General features: G+C 34.8%; 2 protein-coding genes across 2 annotated transcripts; both read left to right on the forward strand.

The window, feature by feature from the left end:
• The first annotated feature begins 1,494 nt into the window (after window positions 1-1,494).
• Window positions 1,495-2,400, forward strand: LOC114187814. The gene is made up of 2 exons (XM_028076188.1): window positions 1,495-1,970; window positions 2,082-2,400. The coding sequence occupies exons 1-2, from the start codon at window positions 1,495-1,497 to the stop codon at window positions 2,398-2,400; spliced, it is 795 nt and encodes a 264-aa protein (XP_027931989.1).
• A 14,432-nt stretch (window positions 2,401-16,832) lies between these two features.
• On the forward strand, window positions 16,833-18,859 carry LOC114188270 (B2 protein-like). The gene is made up of 5 exons (XM_028076863.1): window positions 16,833-17,628; window positions 17,798-17,898; window positions 18,022-18,105; window positions 18,317-18,427; window positions 18,567-18,859. The coding sequence occupies exons 1-5, from the start codon at window positions 16,914-16,916 to the stop codon at window positions 18,636-18,638; spliced, it is 1,083 nt and encodes a 360-aa protein (XP_027932664.1). The 5' UTR covers window positions 16,833-16,913; the 3' UTR covers window positions 18,639-18,859.
• Window positions 18,860-22,052: the final 3,193 nt, after the last annotated feature.

A 22,052-nucleotide genomic window follows, 5' to 3' on the forward strand; every position in this document is an offset into this window, starting at 1 on the left:
TCTTAATTTATAAGTATGGCTTGTTTTGGATTTGTAATAAAAGTGCAGATTTTTATTTTGTGATGCTTGATAGTTTAATTACGTGTAGAGGGCAAAGAAAAATTCGGATTCAGTAGTTCTATAGATCAGGACAGTGCATAAGGAATATGTCATTATAGTTTTTTATTATTATTTATTTGGAGGGAGGTATAAGATTTTAATAATTATAAAAGTAACCAAGGTATATAATGTATATGCAGTGGTGGAAACTTAAAGTATTTAAATACTATTATGCGGACTACATCGGGTTAGATGAAGTGAGTATTAAAATGTGTAATTCCTAAAAGTTAAAGATTATGTCCTATTGGGCGATGATTGCGACTTTATTTAAATTATCGAGTATGATTAACTCTTGAATAAACTCAAGTGTTAGCATAGTCTCAATTGTGAATGTATACCTCTCTGTATGAATAATTGATTTATGAGATATGTGCTATGATTTTTGCAAGTACCTGGCGCTTGACGGCGAGAGGTTTTTGCCAAGCAGTCTGCAACGCAACTTCGTATGGCGGTGCCTAGGCAATGCCAGGCAATAGCGTGCGGACAATATATTATTTTGTAGCATTTTACATCGATGGTCTTGAGAGTTTGGTCAGGGCCATGCTGGATTAGTTACGAGCGGGGAGGTTCGTAACGGAGATTTGAGATGCGTGATTGATGTGGGCGGGGAGGTCCGTATTTGTTGTACTTTTGTGTGGGGATACGAGCGGGGAGGTTCGTATGTTCCGTGCTCACACTTGAGGCTACTATGAGCGGGGAGGTTCATAGTAGGTGTTCACGCATGTTGGACTACGAGCGGTCATGTTCATAGAGTTGGACTACGGGCGGGGAGGTCCGTAGAGTTGGACCACGAGCGAACAGGTTCGTGGGAGCATGATAATCCCTAAGGACTAAGGCTGTGAATGGATCTTTCTCATATAGGTTATGAGATTGGGGGTATAATGTTATAAAAAGGTCAATGAACTAAAATTGGCTAAGTTATATTGGGTGAGGGTCAATTCTTATTATCTTATTGTTTGTATTATTTTTCTTTCTCAGCTCACCCTTCTTGTTTGTGTGTTTGTGTTTGGCGATGATCACGTGACTTGTTACGTGGGAGCAGATGTGAATTCAGGTGAGAACGCTGATCCTTAGCGACAGAGCGGGGCTGACGATGGGAGATTTTTCGTTATATTTTATTTTCCTGCATTTTGTAATAGACGTTATGATGCTTTTATCTATTACGAACATGTAATAAAGATGGAGTAGTATGATTGGATTATCGCGAGAGAAGTTTTAAATTTTCCCGCGCTTGGGAACTTTAATTAATGTCTGAATTTCCAAAAGAAATTTTACGAAATATGCTTTACTAGTAACATCCATCTGGGGTGTTTTATTGCATGGTGTGTATTGCTAATGCATTTTTCCGAGATGAATTATAGTGGTGTATGATACCTATGTTCCAGAAACTAGGAAATGGCTGGTGGAAGAGGTAGAAGAATTGGTGCCAATAACTCAGCTGATGAAATTGCCCATGCTATTCACCGATTGGTTGACGCTATGCAGCTGCAACAGGTGGTGCTACCACAGCCTGCACCACGACATGTCAACATGGACGATTTCATGAGGCACAAACCAGCCAAATTCAATGGCAAGGCCACTCCTGATGACGCAGATGCGTGGATCAGGGAGTGCGAGAAGATATTCCATGTACTAGGCTGCTCAGATGAACAGAAGCTGGCCTATGCCACCTTTCTCTTGGTGAGTGATGCAGAATACTGGTGGGTTGGCATGCAGCAACAGATGGGAACTAGGGAGGAGGAAGTGAGCTGGGAGAATTTCAAAAAGAGGTTGTTGGAAAAGTATTTTCCAGATAGTGCTAAGCATGAGAGGGAGGCTGAGTTCTTGACCTTACTGCAGGGTAATATGACTGTGCAGGCTTACGTTAACCGGTTTGAATATCTGGCGCGGTTTTACACATAGAATATCACCGAGGAATGGCGTTGTCGAAAATTTGAGAGGGGTCTACAACATGAACTGCTCAGGGTTCTGGTGCCACTCAGGATCCGAGAATTTCCTCTCTTGGTGGAACAAGCGAAAAGTGTGGAACAATTAGAGATGGGGCCTAGTCGAGTAGCCAGACCGCAAAGGAATGTTGTAGAGGCTAGACACCAGAAGAAGCCTTATAATCGACCTCAGATGTCGTCACCAGGGTTGAAGTGTTTCCAGAGTCGGGGAGCACATTTAAAAAGAGACTGTCCCAGACTTGCTCGTAACGCAGGGAATAGTGGAGGGGGGCGAAAGTGCTTTGTGTGTGATCAACCCGGCCACTTTGCAGACAGGTGCCCTAATAAGAAGACAGTCGCAGAGCCACGACCATAGTTGCCCTCTACAGAGAGGCCAATAGCAGCAGGGAGAGTGTTTGCGCTAACTAGCGCCGAGGCAAACCGATCAGGTAATCTTATACAAGATACATGTGTAATGATGGGTCATAATGTATGGGTGCTTTTTGATTCGGGAGCTTCGCATTCTTTTATTTCCAATGCATGTGTGGGGAGGTTGGGATTAGAAGTTCATGACTTGGGATGCGAGCTGGTAGTCTCGACACCGACGTCTGGGCAAGTTACAACCAATACTAGTTATGATGGATGCTCGATCAAGGTGGCGGGCCGTAGGTTCAAGGTGAACCTTATCTGCTTGCCGTTGGAGGATTTGGATATGATATTGGGGATGGACTGGCTGTCCAATCACCATGTGGTAATGGATTGTGGACGGCGCAGATTGATATTCCCAGAAACTGAAGGGGTAAAATTGATCTCATCTCAAGAAGCTATGAAAGAACTGAGAGAGGGAGCTACCTGTTTCATGATGATAGCTTAGTCAGAGAAAAAGAGTAGTGAAGAGCAGATCCGTAACATATCGGTGGTGGCTGATTTTGCGGATGTGTTTCTTGACGAAGTTCCTGGATTACCCCCAAGCAGGGATGTGGATTCCACTATCGATCTCATCCCTGGGGCAGGTCCGGTGTCTGTCGCCCCTTACAGAATGGCGCCCGCTGAATTAACCGAACTCAAAAAGTAGATAGAAGATCTGTTAGAAAAGAAATTCATCAGGCCAAGTGCATCTCCATGGGGAGCCCCAGTACTACTGGTTAAGAAGAAAGATGGGAGTTCCAGATTATGCGTCGACTATCGTCAGTTAAACAAACTCACAATTAAGAACAAGTACCCATTACCGCGGATAGATGATCTATTAGATCAGCTGCGAGGAGTTGGGGTGTTCTCAAAGATCGACTTAAGATCTGGGTATCATTAGATTTTGGTCAAGCCAGAGGACGTACAAAAGACGGCATTCCGGTCTCGTTATGGACATTACGAATATGTCGTGATGCCGTTTGGGGTGACAAATGCTCCAACGATGTTCATGGATTATATGAATCGCATATTCCGCAGTGTCTGGATAAGTTTGTTGTTGTGTTTATCGATGAGATCCTTATTTACTCCAGAGATCGGGATGAACACGCTGTGCACTTGAGGGTGGTGTTGGAAATACTAAGGGAACATCAGTTGTATGGAAAATTATCCAAATGTGAGTTCTATCTGAGTGAAGTCCAATTTCTTGGGCATGTAATCTGGCTCATGGTATCGCAGTCGACCCTGTAAAGATAGAAGTTGTGTTGAAATGGGAACGGTCGTAGACGGTGACAGAAGTGAGAAGTTTTCTGGGGTTGGCTGGGTACTACCGGCGATTTATAGAAGGGTTCTCCAAAATGGTAAGTCCTTTAACGCAACTCACGCGAAAGGATAAACCCTTCCCATGGATAAAACAGTGTGAGGCATGCTTTGAAGAGATGAAGAAGAGACTAACCACAACTCCGGTATTGGCTATTCCTGATACAACTCAAGCATTTGAAGTGTACTGTGATGAATCATACCAGGGGTTGGGATGTGTATTAATGCAAGAGAAAAGGGCGGTAGAGTATGCTTCTCGACAGTTGAAGATCCACGAGAAGAATTATCCCACCCATGATCTGGAACTGGTTGCGGTAGTTTTTGCTCTTAAGACTTGGAGACATTACTTATATGGCTCCCAATTCTGAGTCTTTAGTGATCATAAGAGCTTAAGGTATTTATTTGATCAGAAAGAACTTAACATGAGACAAAGGAGGTGGATGGAGTACCTTAAAGATTACGATTTCGAGCTCCTCTATCATCTAGGCAAGTCTAATGTGGTAGCCAATGCCTTGAGCAGGAAGCGGGTACATATGTCTTCGCTGATGGTGAAAGAATTGGAACTGATAGAGAAATTACGCGATATGAATTTGGGATTACAACTGGATTCTGATCATATCTGGTGCAGTATGTTAACGGTTACAAACACCTTTCTAGAGGAGATTCGAGAAGGGCAGGTGCATGATGCCGAGTTACAACAGATTGTTGGATGGTTGGGTATAGAGAAGGGGAAGGAATTCGAGATGGGGGCTGATGGTATCTTACGATTCTGTGATCGGATTTATGTGCCTGGAAATTGGAGGATGAGGAGGAGGGTTCTGGATGAGGGACATAAAAGCCGCCTCAGTATCCATCCGGGTATGACAAAAATGTACAAGGATCTCAAGGAGTCATTCTGGTGGCCTGGGATGAAAACAGATGTGGCAGACTTTGTGGCAGCCTGTCTAGTGTGTCAGAAGGCTAAAATTGAACACCAAAGGCCAGGAGGTACCCTAGAACCGCTAGAGATACCCAGTGGAAGTGGGATGGTATCTCTATGGATTTTATGACTCACCTGCCTCGATTTGTAAAAGGACATGATGTCATTTGGGTGATAGTTGACAAACTCACCAAGTGTGTGCACTTCTTACCAATCAATCTGAGGATGTCAATGGATAAACTCGCAGAGTTATACATTCGGGAGATTGTAAGATTACATGGGGTTCCAACAAGTATAGTGTCAGATCGTGACCCGAGATTCACCTCACGGTTCTGGCAATGTTTACAAGCAGCGCTAGGAACTCAACTGAGAATGAGTTCTGCATATCATCCTCAAACGGATGGTCAATCGGAAAGAACTATACAGTCACTAGAAGATCTGCTTCGGGTGTGTGTATTGGATCACTTGGGTGGTTGGAGTGAAGTACTTCCCTTAGTGGAATTCACTTACAATAACAGTTACCATTCAAGCATTGGAATGGCGCCTTACAAGGCATTATATGGAAGAAGATGCAGAACCCCACTATGTTGGTATAAGGATGGAGAGTCAGTTACTATTGGGCCAGAGTTGTTGCAACAGACGACGAAAAAAGTCAAACTGATTCAGGACAGGATGCGTGCGACTCAGAGTAGACAGAAGTCGTATGTAGATAAAAGGAGGAGGCCGCTAGAATTTCAAGCGGGGGATCATGTGTTCCTACGGGTCACCCCGACTACAGGCATTGGGAGAGCAATCAAATCCAGGAAATTAACGTCGAAGTTCATAGGGCCATATTAGATCAATAAGAGAATCGGGCCGGTAGCATATGAAATTGCGTTGCCACCACATCTAGCCAACTTGCACAATGTGTTTCATGTGTCCCAGTTACGTAAATACATTGCGGATCCCACTCATGTGCTAGAGACAAATGATGTCCAATTCAGGGATGATCTGACATTGGACGTGAGACCGGTGATGATAGTGGATTTTCAGGTCAAGAAGCTGAGAGGGAAGGAGATCCGGACAGTAAAAGTCATTTGGGATGAGGCAACCCAAGAAGCAACGTGGGAAATGGAGGACCTCATGAAGGAATCATATCCATATTTATTTCCTGGTAAGTGAAATTTTCGAGGACGAAAATTCTTTTGAGTTGGGAGTAATGTGAGATCCAGGAAATTTATGAAAATTAATAATTAATAGAATATAAGAAATGAGGGGTTGAGACTACCTTAGGAGAATTCCTTGATAAATCCTAGACAAGAAACAATGTGAACCTAAGCGGTTTAGAGCACTTAATTACGTTGAAAGGACTTGGGTTTAAGTCCTAAGCATGTCATTAGTAGATTTATTTAATTCTATTTTATTTTGCAATTATATTGTGAATGTGACAGCATGATTTAGGTTCATACGAATGGGTAAATTGACATGAATAATGTGATGGCTTGTTGGTGTGCATATGTTTAATGGGTTGAAAGGTTGTGGGTTTGAGTCTTGGTTAAAGTATGCCTTTTATTTTTTTATATATTTTTGCTAAGTGATGGAAAAATCTAGAAAAAATCCCCTGAGAAACCAGATAGGTAGTAGTTAGGGTGCAGTAATAAAAAATAATGGTCATAAAAGCTTGAATTTAAATTAATCTCGTTTTTATCATTTGTGTTATTTATTTTGGACTGAATTTGGGGAGAGAGAGAAGAGTGAGTGGGGAAAATAAAGAGTCATAGTGTGTGTCAAGTGAGGGCTGAGAATTGCAATCCAGAAAGGGAATTGGAATGGAGGCAAGAAGGAGAACTTTGGGACACAAGGAAGAATTCATTTGGAATTGTTTGAAGCTAAAACACCAGGTAAGGGGAGCTAACTTGCTTGTCTTTGAAATTGCTGTGATTATTCATCTCTGTGATTATTTATCTGCATGATGATACTTCCATCTTAGCGTCACATATGCGTGTTGTGGTTGTTGGATAGAAATCGCATGCCATGATGTGTTGGACTCATCTTCTGTCTCTATCTGTCAAACATGAATCAATTTACCAGAAATATATGTTTTCTTTAATTTTGGGTATTTGATTGCACATACTATTTTATTCGACAACAATTGATATGCTTCTGAATCTATACGATTTCATAAATTCAAATGCTGACTTATTTTTCCTCTCACTCGCAAAAGTAAAGTTCATTCCTTTTTTCTCTTTCTTTCTTGTTACGTTCCCTCAATCTGGACAAGAATTTTGTTAAACACAAAAATCAATCATGAATTTCATGTGAAGGACGGGAAAAATACTTTTCTATGCTATAAGAATTTGGAGTTTTGGGGGATTGTTCATTTGATCAAAGTTTGCAGTATTATTATATATATTAAGTATATCAAAGTTAAAACTTCATGAATTCGTATAGGATTTTGATTGTAATGATTTCTCAAGGATTTTAAATTGTATAATCTATTAGTTTCTAGTAATGGTGAAAAGTTGGGGTTGTCGGGTTTAGGAGTGAAAAGAAAATTTTGTTATATTTTTTTTTAGTGTCAAGTGTGGATAATGAAGATTCTATATATATATATATATATATATATATATATATATATATATATATATATATATATATATATATATATAAATTATTGGATGTAAATCTTAGGTGGGATAACAGGTAGTGAATATGCTATCATGCGGCAGGTAAATTTTCTATGTATGTGAAAGTGCAAGGCAATGGGTATAATTATAGAAATATTATTTTAGTATATTAGTAGTCAGGGTTGCCTAGTTATCAATAATTAATAGGATGTATATAATTCATAGGCTTTTAGTATATTGAGTGTTTTTAATTCGCATCAATTAAGTTGACTTAATTTTGGAACAATGTATAAAGTATATAAAAGTTAAAGTTTATCTTAATTTATAAGTATGGCTTGTTTTGGATTTGTAATAAAAGTGCAGATTTTTATTTTGTGATGCTTGATAGTTTAATTACGTGTAGAGGGCAAAGAAAAATTCGGATTCAGTAGTTCTATAGATCAGGACAGTGCATAAGGAATATGTCATTATAGTTTTTTATTATTATTTATTTGGAGGGAGGTATAAGATTTTAATAATTATAAAAGTAACCAAGGTATATAATGTATATGCAGTGGTGGAAACTTAAAGTATTTAAATACTATTATGCGGACTACATCGGGTTAGATGAAGTGAGTATTAAAATGTGTAATTCCTAAAAGTTAAAGATTATGTCCTATTGGGCGATGATTGCGACTTTATTTAAATTATCGAGTATGATTAACTCTTGAATAAACTCAAGTGTTAGCATAGTCTCAATTGTGAATGTATACCTCTCTGTATGAATAATTGATTTATGAGATATGTGCTATGATTTTTGCAAGTACCTGGCGCTTGACGGCGAGAGGTTTTTGCCAAGCAGTCTGCAACGCAACTTCGTATGGCGGTGCCTAGGCAATGCCAGGCAATAGTGTGCGGACAATATATTATTTTGTAGCATTTTACATCGATGGTCTTGAGAGTTTGGTCAGGGCCATGCTGGATTAGTTACGAGCGGGGAGGTTCGTAACGGAGATTTGAGATGCGTGATTGATGTGGGCGGGGAGGTCCGTATTTGTTGTACTTTTGTGTGGGGATACGAGCGGGGAGGTTCGTATGTTCCGTGCTCACACTTGAGGCTACTATGAGCGGGGAGGTTCATAGTAGGTGTTCACGCATGTTGGACTACGAGCGGTCAGGTTCATAGAGTTGGACTACGGGCGGGGAGGTCCGTAGAGTTGGACCACGAGCGGACAGGTTCGTGGGAGCATGATAATCCCTAAGGACTAAGGCTGTGAATGGATCTTTCTGATATAGGTTATGAGATTGGGGGTATAATGTTATAAAAAGGTCAATAAACTAAAATTGGCTAAGTTAGATTGGGTGAGGGTCAATTCTTATTATCTTATTGTTTGTATTATTTTTCTTTCTCAGCTCACCCTTCTTGTTTGTGTGTTTGTGTTTGGCGATGATCACGTCACTTGTTACGTGGGAGCAGATGTGAATTCAGGTGAGAACGCTGACCCTTAGCGACAGAGCGGGGCTGACGATGGGAGATTTTTCGTTATATTTTATTTTCCTGCATTTTGTAATAGACGTTATGATGCTTTTATCTATTACGAACATGTAATAAAGATAGAGTAGTATGATTGGATTATCGCGAGAAAAGTTTTAAATTTTCCCGCGCTTGGGAACTTTAATTAATGTCTGAATTTCCAAAAGAAATTTTACGAAATATGCTTTATCTAGTAACATCCATCTGGGGTGTTACAGGAGACACATTAGTAAATAGCCCAACTTATCAAAAATGATATGACATGATAAATTTGGCGAGTTTTACACTGGGTGCTAGAAGTCTACTAGCATTGGATAATCCGAGTTAGAGAACATAAACCAGAAGGCTCTGTTGTTCTGATACAGCGCCTGGCGATGGAGGGAATCCGCCAAGCGATAGACGTGAAAACAGAAAGCACCTGGACCGTAGACGCCTAGCTGCATAAGTGGTTCTACCAAGCAATAGCCTTTCAACAGGGAGCTGCTAGGTCGTGTGCGCCTGGCGGTGAGGGCCTTTCTGCCAGGCGGTGCCTGCAGCAAGAACTAATCAGAGGCTTTGTGCACCTGGTAGTACGCGTCCCCCGCCAGGCGGTCTGGAAGCTAGCAGCGCCTGGCAGCACGTGTCCCCCGCCAGGCGATTTTACTATTGTAACCTTTGGTTGTTGGTTCTGTAGTCGTGACCTAAAATGCTTTTGGTGATGCTTCAAAGGTGGGATTGTTGGTGTTCCTTGAGTTGTGGCTCGACACGTATCCCTTGAGTTGTGGCTCGGGATAAGGGTTAAAGCACGTGGTATTCCTTGAGTTGTGGCTCGGAATAGCATCTCTTGAGTTGTGGCTCGGGATGGCGGATGAACACGAGGAACTCTTGAGTTGTGGCTCGGGTTGGCGAGGCCCTCCTCAATAGTTCACTGATGAGTTTGGTAGTCTTGGGACGTTGCGAAATATGTTCGTATTTGGGAACTCCACCTAGCGTTACGGTGTATGATCTGTAACATGGTTTCCCACACATGCTCTATCGGTTGTGGCCGATAGGTATGGCAGCAAGTCATCTTGAAGTAATCACTAGAAGATGTAGAACCTGAATAACCTGGTGGCGGCCAGTGTTATGAGATAAAAGAATGGGATTCATTGGGATGATTGTGTTGCTTATATAAATGTGATTGTATCTGTTAATACAATTTTTGTATGTTTTATCTGTTAAGCTCACCCTATCTGCTTATGTTTGGCGATGATCGCATACGCAGTATACGTGAGCAGATGATGTTGATGCAGGTGGTTCTAGTGGAGCTTAGGTATAGAGAGGGGATAACTCGGGAGTTTTATGCTTATATTTCTATTTATTGGTTTTAAAATAAAGTTGTAAACCCTTATGGGTGCTTTTCTAATATTCTGGTTTTGTAAGTTATGGATTTTGCGTACTCTTTATTTATTTAATAAAGTTTTAATTTCCCGCGTTTTGGAAAATGAGGTATTATTAAATGCGACGTGTTTATTATTTTCTTTATTTTACGAAAAATCTGTAATATCCTAGCAGGATGTTACAGAAGATGTAAAACCCTGTTGTGTTGGTATGAGAATGGAAATTCCTTAGTTTGGGGTCTAGAGATAATTCAACAAGCAATTGATAAAATATAAATGATTAGGGAAAAGATGAAAACTTCTCAAGATAGGCAGAAAAGTTACTATGACAAACGAAGGAAACCCCTTGAGTTTGAAGAAGGAGATCATGTGTTCTTGAAAGTTACACTTGTAATTGGGGTTGGTAGGGCTCTCAAATCTAGAAAACTTACACCCAAGTTTATCGATCCTTATCAAATCCTTAAAAGAATTTGTTCTATCGAATACCAAATTGCTTTACCTCCAAACCTTTTGAAACTTCACAATGTTTTTAATGTGTCTCAACTTCGTAAATATATTCTTGACCCTCTTCATGTGATAGAACCTGATATAATACAAATACAAGAAAACCTTACTTAAGATGTGTTTCCTGTGAGGATTGGAGATCAAAGGTTAAACAACTTTGAGGAAAAGACATACCTTTGGTGAAGGTATTGTGGAGTGAGCAATATGACGGTGATACAATTTGGGAATTAGAAAGTAATATGAGAGAGGTTTATCCCCATCTTTTTACAACCAAGTGAATTTCGGAGACAGAATTCCTAAAAGGAGGGGGGAAATGTAATATCCCTACTTTTAAATAACTATATTATTTATTTTATCCTCATCTTTACAAATAAGATTTAGAAAATCTTCTATTTTTAAGGTTTCATATTTTATCTAAATGTAGTTTGAACGTTATAAATAATAATAATAATAAATCAAGTAGCTTTAAAAAAATATTATAACTAAGTAATAATAAAAATAAATGATATAAAAAAGAAAAAAAAAGATAGAGAAGATATAATTCTTCATTAATGAAAGGAATCTTATCTTAATACATAATAACATTACATTTAATGCATGCATTCATTTTTTGGCACATGCATGACTTGTAAATGGATGAATGAAATGGATGATGAAGGAAAGATGAGATAAGATGATATTATGCACATGTATTACATTTAATGCAATGATTACTTACAAAATGTTGGTTTATAAATAGGTTTCAAGTGATAAGAATGTGAAAGAGTGAACAAAAAGGAAGAGTTACGTGAGGATAAAAGAAAGAAATAGAGAATGAGTAGTTTGATCTCCAGTTATACACTGGTCTTGTTTATCTATTTTATTTAATTACCTCTCATTACGTACTGGTCCTATTCATTCATTTCATTTCATTTATCTCCAGTTTTGCACGAATCTTTATATTAATTTATAATTTATTTTATTTTATAACATTCTAATTTGTATATAGTTAATTATTTGAAGTTCTTGCTTCGATTCCTAGTTTGTTTTATCATTATTTTATAATTTGAAAAATATAAAAATAAAGTAAAAGAAAATATTATTTTATTCAATGAGCTTGGATAAAAGAAAGTTACCTATATGTTTTATTGTTATTTTATATTCTTTGTGTATGGTGTATATATATTATTAGGTCAAATATGACATAACTTGATAGTCATCACATTTTATGATCTTTGAATATGTCCAATAATATATTAGTTAAGAAAACCAATGTTAGAGTGTTTGTACTTGCGAAGTCACTATTTAGTACACTATGGGAAGAAAGACAGGGACCATGGTGGGGTCTAAGGAAGTTTTACCAAGTAGGTGAGTATTTGGATAGTTCAGAATAACGCCATTAACTAGGATATTTATAGGCCAAACTTGGGACTACCCGATACTTGCTCGGCATCGCCAAGGTTAGGTAGTGAGATATATGTCTTTTTAATGGGCCTGTAAATGGCTAAAATTCATAAGAAAGAAATAATTATGATTGTACTGATGTTTTCATGAGAAATCCTCAACTATCTAATCATTTCCCAAAATAAATTTTGATGTTCATAATGGATAATCAAAAGTTGTATATGGATCCATATGTATGATAAGTTGAATTTGAGTCTTGTGGTTGTAGGTCAAATTCTAGGCCCCTAGTGCTTGTATTGTTTGTTGAGTTTATTAAGATTAATATTTAAGGCTTATAAAGACCTCACTCCTTTCTCATTTTTCTTTCATATGTACCTATTGTACGAGTGGAAGAGGAATTTGCTTAATGAGAGCTATTCGGAAAATTTAGGGGATCTTCTAAAGATTGACTCGTGGATAATTTATATTAATATCTTTAAGAGATATTACAAATATAGATAATCTTCTATTGTGATGTAAAACTCTTAATATTATACAAAATACATATTTTTGTAATATTTCATGAATAATTACATAAATGTAACTATTGACATATATATATATATATATTTAGGGTTTTGTACTGTAATGGAATATATATATTTTGTTATCAAATAATAATTATTTATATAATAGTTAGGACGTCATACCTTGTGGTAGGGAACCAGTGCCTGCCGAACCCAAAACTCGAGACTTAGGGCCTGGCGGGAGGAGAGGTGAAATTTGTCTTGACCACAATATCACAAAATTGTAAGAGGAAAAAAATTAATTCCAAAGTACAACATGGATTCATCCACACCACCGAATATACATGTATCTTTAAAAAAAAAATCACTAACCCATCATGATTCACCATTTGCAAAAGAAAGAAAGCACCATTTTACTCCATACCCCATCAACACAAAACAAAAAAAATAAAATAAAGTACTTTTCCTTACAATTCTATGGAGAAAACCCACACTCAATACACGTTCATAAAATCAAGAAGAACAAAGCTTAACACCCCTTACCTTAAGAATCCCAAAATGTAACCATAGATTCATCTACTAAAATTACCATTCTCCCATAAGACCACATCTCAGCTTTTCATAATCCAAACCTCAAACATTTATCCACACACAATAACAATACGCAAGGATAGCTCCCCTTACCTGGAATTTCTGCAACAAAACCACTATCTTTGCTCTATGCTTCTTTGCTCTTCACATTCTAAACAAAATTTTGATTTCCCCCTTTCTCCCAAACCTCATGTTGCTCTTTCATCTCTTCCAAACCCAATTGTTTACTTAACACAAAACTTCTATATTTTCCCCTTAACAAGCAATGAAAACATATCATAGAAGTAATAAAAATTATTTTTGAACTTCACAATTTTTCACCTCCAACCTTTTCCTTTCCCAACTCAATGTTAATAGTTACTGACCACCTCTAAGATTCAAGCCAACACTCCAAACTATACCAAATATCTCATTTTTCTTATTAATCACACGCACAAAAATATACAATGATATCCACACATTCCAAGCATTCAAGAAAATACATTATAAACATGCCACATGACAGTTTTTGCAAGTTTTTGTTTACTAATATTGTATTTGAATTTTAATTTTAATGTGTCTACTTGTTATACTTTGATATACTTTAATTATCTATAAATAACTTGTCAATTTAATGAGTGTTATATCTATTTATGTATAACTTCATCAAATATAGTAAAAAAACATAATAAATGTAAACGATTGTGGTTGAAAAAATATATGAATACATAAATGATAGATGAGTAAAAAAATATTAATAATTTTAAAATCTATGGTAGTTTGTGGAAGTTTTGAAACCGGTGGTAGTTTATAAAAGTTTTGAAAGTAGTTATTTTATGAAAGTTCTGAAACTGGTAATATTTTACGGAAGTTTCAAAACCATAATATGTTATGGAAGTTTCAAAACATAAGATATTGTACGAAGGTTCTAAAACTCAGTGTAGTGTAATTAACCAGAGTTTTAAATTCACAATACTTAACAGAGATTTTAAAATCTTTGTTAATTACAAGAGAATAAAAAATTTTCAACTATTAATTAATTTCTTGAATTCGTAAAAACCCCAACTCACACTTTCACAACAAACTGTTTAGCGGGAGAAATTAAAATCCTAAATAAATAACTTAATGAAAATTTTAACCTGGGTGACATAAAATTGACATAAAAAGAACCCTTCGTTAAAACCATTTTAATTTGAAGTATCTTTTATTTGTTTTACTCTGATCCAATCGAATCTTAAATCTAAAATACTCACTGAAAATACCCTTTTAATTAATTAAAATGAAAAAAAATGCAAAATTAAAAATTGTAGATTTTGTTTAAACAGGAGAATAAAAGTACGAAAACGATAAACGTCATAATAATCGCGGATAAAAGAAAAACAAAATCTGTGCTTAACCAGAAAAAATGTAAATATAATTTCTAATTTAAGAGTTACAAATAAACTGAAAAAATAAGAAAGTAATTTTATTGCATTCAAAGTCATAGGTGGGACCAGAGTTCAACCAGAAACTCAACTGCAGCTTCTAGAAAAGCCGACAAAAAAAATAAAACCACACATACAACGCTCTCTTTGTCTTCTTTTCTAAACGCGCTTTGCCTCGTCAAACTTACTTTTTTTCTTTCAGGCTAAGCGACACTCCCCATCCTAGGAAACAATCAACAAACCAAAACTATTGAGATTCCTTTTTCTTTTTATCAAAAGTTAAAGATGGATATTATTATATATTTTTTTCAATCTCAGTAATCTTACACCAAAACACATTTATTATTTATCATCATATAAAAATATTATTAATATATATATATATATAAACAATTTTAGAGCCAAACCAAACTTGTAAACAAATAATATATGACAAATTTTTAACTAAAACTAAGTTCTCCTATATATTAAAAACTGATATCTATTATGGAAAAAAAAAATCAATCAAAGGCTAAAAGGTAAAACAGAATACCATTTCAAATTTGGTCTGTTTATTAAATTTAAATTAGTCAGTTTATGAGCACAATTATTTTTTTAATAAAATTTGTGAAACTATAAATCTCTTATTTCTCTACAAAGAGTTGAATATTCCATTCATTTACTTCTAAGAATCCAAATAACTATATTTGAAAAGAAAAATAATTGCACACCAAAATCGAATCGCATTTCAGTAAAGGAGTGAGAACCTATGCTTCCAAACATACTCAATGACATAAATAACATCATAAGGTTCGCATAAAGAAAATTTTATAGACTAATTAACAAAATGTAAAAAAACTACCAAGAGTGACGGATTGCTTTACAAATAACAGCCTTTGACCCCCAATTTTTCTTCACACATATAAAATAATACATAAATAAAAAATATTGTTTTTAATTTTAATATATTTTATATATTTGTTTTTTTTAAAATTACATTTATTTTAACTCTCACATAATATTTTCTCAAAATATGCCACTAACTACTAATATAATTTTTTTAGAGATTACTTTAAATATATGGTTATATATGGTTATATATGGTTTTGATTTCTTAACTTTAAATAAAAATTAGAATTAGTCTCTCTTTAAAATTCTAGACCAATTAGTCTCTTATATTTAGAAATATATGAATTTAGTCATTTAATCAAATTTTGTAAAATTTATTTGATATTTCAAACATGTTTATTAACTAACATTGAAGCGAAAATGTATCAAACAGTGTAAATGTTATCATGAAACACATTTAAAATGTCAACTAAATTTAACAAAATTTGGTTAAAATAATTAAATTTATACATTTTTAAAGTTGAAAGATTAAATTAAACTAAATTTTTGAAATGGATTAATTCTAGTTTTCATTTAAAAGAAGGACAAAAAGCATATTTAATCCTTAAATAGGTAGCAAACTATACTCTATATTTAATTGTTTTATATTAAACTCTTTATTACATCTATAACAAATATCAATCAATAATCAGATTGGTCTTTCAATTTTTTTCATATATTTTTTTTCCTTTTTTACCTTTACCTAAATCTTTGTCAACATGATTTTAATAAATTAATTGATATACTAATGTTAATAAATAATCCTTTGAATTATACTATATTTTCCAACACATATTTTATATTCTGTATGTATAATAGTCGTTAAAACATTGTTCGCTAAACGGTTGAAATTATGTCTCAGAATAGTTTATTTATTGTGTTTAAATAAATAATTAAATTATTTAATAACTAAATGAAATGCATTTTTACTAATACATTAATGTAAAACTATTATTATTATTATTATTATTATTATTATTATTATATAATTAGTTTTTATAATAAATTACATCATCCTATGCTTGAGTATACTAAAATTTTAGTAGTCATTTATTTTCATATACATTTTCTTTTTAGGTAGTTAACTATAAATAATTCTAAAATTTTCACAGAATGTTAGGTTATCCTGCTATATTTTTGTCTAATTAATTAAAAAACGTAGTTTATCATAGTTGTAAACTAAACCAGTAAATTAGTCTGATGAAAAAGTCAGTGACACTCGGTATCTGAAGACTAAAAATATGACAATGCGTAATTGTATAGAAGAAAATATAAGAGAATTGTAAGCTTGTATATAAAATTTGGTTCCTACCAGTTTCCTTGTATCGAAATCACCCTTTGACAATTATACGCGCAAAAAATAATGGCCTACCCCATTTGTTAACTTTCCTGGAAATTTCGCACCTTTCATCAATCTTTATTTAACAGCTCTCTTCTCTCTTTTTCTCCAACCATCATCTCCTCTTTCTCTCTCTCTCAACAATAACAACAACAACAACAATTGTTCATTGACCATGGACAACAACAATGACTTCTGGAAATTCAGTGACCAGTTGAGGCTTGAATCTGGTTTGGCCAATCTCTCTCTCAATGATTTTTCCATTTGGAGCAACAGCTACAGCTCCAAGAGGCCTGATCAGAGGAGGAACTTTGATGTCAGTTCCACTGATCTCATCAACAACAACAACAACAACAACTCCTCAAAGTCTCATGATTTCAATGATGGCTGGAACATAACCAATTCCAATGGAACCCTTTTCTCTGTCCCTCAAAACAACAACAATCTTGGACTTGGAGGCTTCAACAAGGGAGGAATCTATTCAAACAACAACACCACCTCCTCTTATCCTAACCTTAACAACAACACTCTTGGAGGCTTCAACAAGGGAATCTATTCCAACACGCCATCCTCCCCTTATCTTAATCTTAACCTTAACAGCAACAACAACAACCACCATCTCAACACCAATCTCAAGGGCTACAAGACATTCTTTAAGGCTGAAGATCAGTTCCACACACCCAAAACTTCCAAGAAGAACAACAACAACACCACCAACAAAAAGCATGGGGACAACAACACTAATAACGATGCCACCAAGACTGCTTCTGAGAAAAAATTCAAAACACTGCCACCAGCAGAGTCTCTGCCTAAGAATGAAACCATTGGAGGTTACATCTTTGTTTGCAACAACGATACCATGGCAGAGAATCTCAAAAGACAGCTCTTTGGTGAGTCCCCTCTCTTTAACAAATCTTACTGTTTTTCTAAATCTTTTCAGGAATTCACCGAGATATCAATAACAATTTTATTATAGAAACACACTGTTTGCTGTCTCTTCTTCCTTTGTGATTCCAAATGGTTTTGTTGATCATTTTCTTTTTCTTTTGTGCTTTGCAGGTCTGCCTCCACGATATAGAGATTCAGTTAGAACAATAACTCCAGGGTTGCCCCTTTTTCTTTATAACTACTCCACTCACCAACTCCATGGTATCTTCGAGGTATGTATATACTTTCCTTCTTTAGTCTGTGGCTTCACTTCAATTTGATGAAAATGCTTCATTTTTTTCGGAAATCAATTAATGAATCAATTATAATAACTGCTTGGTTTTGGCTTTGTTCAGGCTGCAGGTTTTGGAGGAACCAATATTGATCCAGTAGCTTGGGAGGACAAGAAGTGCCCTGGTGAATCTCGTTTCCCCGCTCAGGTATTTATCATCTAATTGATTGTATCATATTTACACAACTTATACTAATTATTTATCCATGAAAGTTTATTGAGTTTCACAACAATTATCTTAAAAAGTGATTTAAAGATGATTTCTGATCAGTTCACAGTACCGAAAGTAGTGATTAAACTCGAATCATATTACTTGGTTTTGGTAAATCTTATGAATTTTCCATACATGATGCTTACAGGTTCAAGTGATTACTAGGAAAGTTTGTGAGCCACTGGAGGAGGATTCCTTCAGACCAATTCTTCATCACTATGATGGTCCTAAGTTTCGTCTTGAGCTGAGTGTGCCTGAGGTAAGCATCAATTTCTTCAAGATATTAATGTGTTTAGTTTAACATTTAAGATGTTGAGTTTGAATCCACACAAACATGTATTTACTTGCTTAAAGTGTGTGCATGATAAACTAAATTGTATATATCTGAACTATTTCAGGCACTGTCTCTCCTGGACATATTTGCAGATCAGAACAGTTTCGATGATATTTTCAAGGCCATTCCTGCATAGAGGATGGACAATACAGATTATAAACATGAGAAGATACTTTAAGACAATGAATTCAGCCACTATATATTTATTATGTGTTATACTTAGTATAGGGGCTATTTGTATAGAGGCTGATATGCCTGCTTGCTGCCCATTTTTGTTGTTATGGGACTATATGAACATCACATAAAAACTACACAATAAAAATCAACTAACTTTCTTTGTGCTTATCTTTATGCAAATTACAACTTGAAGGAAAAGGTGTGTTATGCACTAATTGCTGAAATTAAACTCTACTAAAATAAGTAATGACTGTTTCCTTTTAATTAGTCATAAACTAGTCTTGTTTGGAGAACTGTAACTATCCTTATTAGGTTCATGAGTTTTTACACAATGAAGATTCAACATGACTTTTTTTTTATTCCAAATGATTAACTACTGAATTACCATCAAGTTAATAGATGGTGAATGTGAGGTCTCCATTTGCAGAGGAGATTTGATTTATGGAAAATGCTAACCACATTCCATGATATTGAATAAGAAATTAAAAGAAGCAGGGTTTCTTTGAAATAAGTGATGATATATCTATGTGATTTTCTATATAATTCTCAAATAAAACGCTAGATTCATTTGCTAATTTTGAAACATTAACATATTAATTGCATTTTTTTTAAATGAGGATCTAAAGTTTGATTATTCATCTTTAAAAAAAAAAATAGACATGGAAGAAAGATATCTTCATTGTTGATTTACAAATAATGTTGAATAGTTAATTACAATATTATGCCAGTTTCAATAAATTTTATTTTAGAGTATAATTTTGGGTTGTTAAGAAATTATTTTTGAGTTTCTTATATTTAAAACAAATATTGCGTAAAACTCATAATTAAAAATGTTGAAGAGAGAAGATATACATTAAGTAACTTGTTAATAAAAAATTCTATTGAAATGAAAATTAATCAACACTATTACATAAAACTGTTTTTATGACAGTTAAAATATTCATCCTAAAATTGTTTTAGAACCGTAGTTGAATTGTTTGTCGTTAAAAGTCTGAAAGATAATTATTTGGATAGTTATTATTAAAATTCCAAACCACGACACTTTCCATACATCATCGTTAAAAGCATGATTTACGTAAAAGAATATAAAATTTTATACAAACGACTTATAACAAAAATGTTTTTAAAAGCTACTCCAAAAATAAAAATAAAGGAAAAAATACGATGACGTTTAGGATTAGAACGATCATTAAAGGGTCTATCGAGAAATGAAAGATAAAAGGAAATGTGAGATACAATGACGGTTTGAGACACAACCATAGTTAAAAATGGCTTTTTTAAAAAAAATAAGTTGCATTTACAATTCCATTTTACCACAATTCTGCCAAAATTTTGCATGAACACATTTACGGTGTTTCTTCAAACAGTTCAAATGATATAATAATTTAAAAATTCTAATAATAACTAATTAATCTTCTAAACAAAGTTGATAAAAATATAAAAGAACTATAAACTAATGTACTCTAACTTTTCAACTACAATAAATCCTTATATCTATGAATAAAATACTTTGCTCATGCTTTTTAAGATAGGTTAATGCTTTTAAATTCAATGGTTGTACATAAAAAATCTACAAATGTGAATTGAAGTTAAAATTAGTATATATTTTAAATCCAATGGTTGTACATAAAAAATCTACAAATGTGAATTGAAGTTAAAATTAGTACATATTAAAGAATTGCATTATTTTATATGTGTAATAGTAGGTTATAGCATATTACCTAATCATAACCTCTTTGAAAACTAGGTTGCACAATGGATGTCATTCATTGCATGACGTAATAGCCACACTCATAGTCTTCAATTTGTTTATTGCACTACGTCCATAGGAAAACTATTTAGATAAATTAAATGATAATACAAAGTAAATGAATGATACATATAAATACCTTAAGGGGCATCCATGTGACCTTTTAAGTCATGACACTTGTTCTACCACTCAATATATTATGTCCACCACAAGCACTAAAAATAATAAGAACATTTAATGTTAGGAAACATGACATTGTATTCAAGGTCAATGTAATAGTAGGCGTTTCTTAATATAAACTTACGTTTCCACTATGTTTCAAGTAACTTGGAGGATTTTTATACAAGGAGCAAAACTATACAATGGTACGATCCATACTGATATATGTAGGAGCTACCAATGATGTCTGCATTCAAAAATTAGTTAAAACATATTTAAAATGCAAAAATTATGAGTTATTAAATAAGGATAGACTTACTCATCTATATATAGATCAAGGTAAATTTGTTTATTTTGATTCAATATTGAATTGCTGATGTACATTTGTGTTTATTTTCTTTTGTTACCCACTGGGATCATGAGTTGAGGGTCTACAAACTCGTATGTGTCATGCTTTCCCGCTTCTAAACACAAACCATGCAAGTACCTAAGTTTGATACATTATTAATATCACATAGGCAACAAATAAAAATTATTTTGAACTCTTAATTTCCTTTTACAAACTTACATCATCCATAATTGCAAAACATATATGTTTAACTCTTGATTCCTTGTTACAAACTTCTAACAAATTAGAACTATTTATGTACAATCGAAAATTGTATCTCTGTCAAAAATAGTAGCATCCTAAGGAATCTCCACTAGGTTTGTCTCTATGGTTGTAGAAACTTCCTTATATGTGACCATTGGATACTTGACAAACAATACTTTCTTTTTATTCACATGCAACTTCGTTTCATGTTACAACACACAAAACCAACACTGACATTAGTTAGCATAATATATACTACATATGTAACAATACTAGTGGAGATATAAACCAAAGTGCTTGATGTCATCCTAACGAGATGTTTGGGCTAGGCAATGAAGGTTTGCAATGCTTCTGATACAATACCAACCTCCGATGTCGGTAGGTACAGGAACTACAACATCACCGTAATATACCATCTCCACCATAACTTGTAACAAATGTGAGGGGAGAGGGTTGACCATGTAACATGGTGAAACTTTCAAAGCACTTTCAGTGGGCCACCAATCAGAACGAACATACATAATCAACCAATGTGTACAACTCACATTGGCAACCGAAGTCAATGTCATCTCTAGTTTCAATTGCAGTTGAATAACTTCCTTTAGTGTTAACTCTGACAATAGGAGAAAGGTCAGGTTTTACTACAATGGGGACCTTATGCAAGAGTAGTAAGCTCTCTAGCCATTTGTCAAACCCTTGCATCATCTCTAGTTGATCTTGTTTCATCTCCTTTCATAGCTCATCTTTGAGGTCAGCCTTTAGTTGTTGCAGGTACTTCTCACTAGGTGTAGTGGGTGAATGGGATTGGCGTTACAATGAGGATCTAAATTAATATTGAATCCCTACACCATATCCTGTAGTACGAACATGTC

The sequence above is a fragment of the Vigna unguiculata genome, chromosome 6 (genome assembly GCF_004118075.2).
Source record: "Vigna unguiculata cultivar IT97K-499-35 chromosome 6, ASM411807v1, whole genome shotgun sequence".
NCBI lineage: Eukaryota > Viridiplantae > Streptophyta > Magnoliopsida > Fabales > Fabaceae > Vigna > Vigna unguiculata.

What these genes read in the sequence shown, in the direction of transcription:
- LOC114187814 (XM_028076188.1), top strand. Translation starts at nt 1,495, where the DNA reads ATGGCTGGTGGAAGAGGTAGAAGAATTGGTGCCAATAACTCAGCTGAT. An exon ending in GTGCAGGCTTACGTTAACCG is followed by an intron (nt 1,971 to 2,081) that starts GTTTGAATATCT and finishes GGTGCCACTCAG; the next exon opens with GATCCGAGAATTTCCTCTCT.
- LOC114188270 (XM_028076863.1), top strand. Translation starts at nt 16,914, where the DNA reads ATGGACAACAACAATGACTTCTGGAAATTCAGTGACCAGTTGAGGCTT. An exon ending in AATCTCGTTTCCCCGCTCAG is followed by an intron (nt 18,106 to 18,316) that starts GTATTTATCATC and finishes TGATGCTTACAG; the next exon opens with GTTCAAGTGATTACTAGGAA. An exon ending in TTGAGCTGAGTGTGCCTGAG is followed by an intron (nt 18,428 to 18,566) that starts GTAAGCATCAAT and finishes GAACTATTTCAG; the next exon opens with GCACTGTCTCTCCTGGACAT.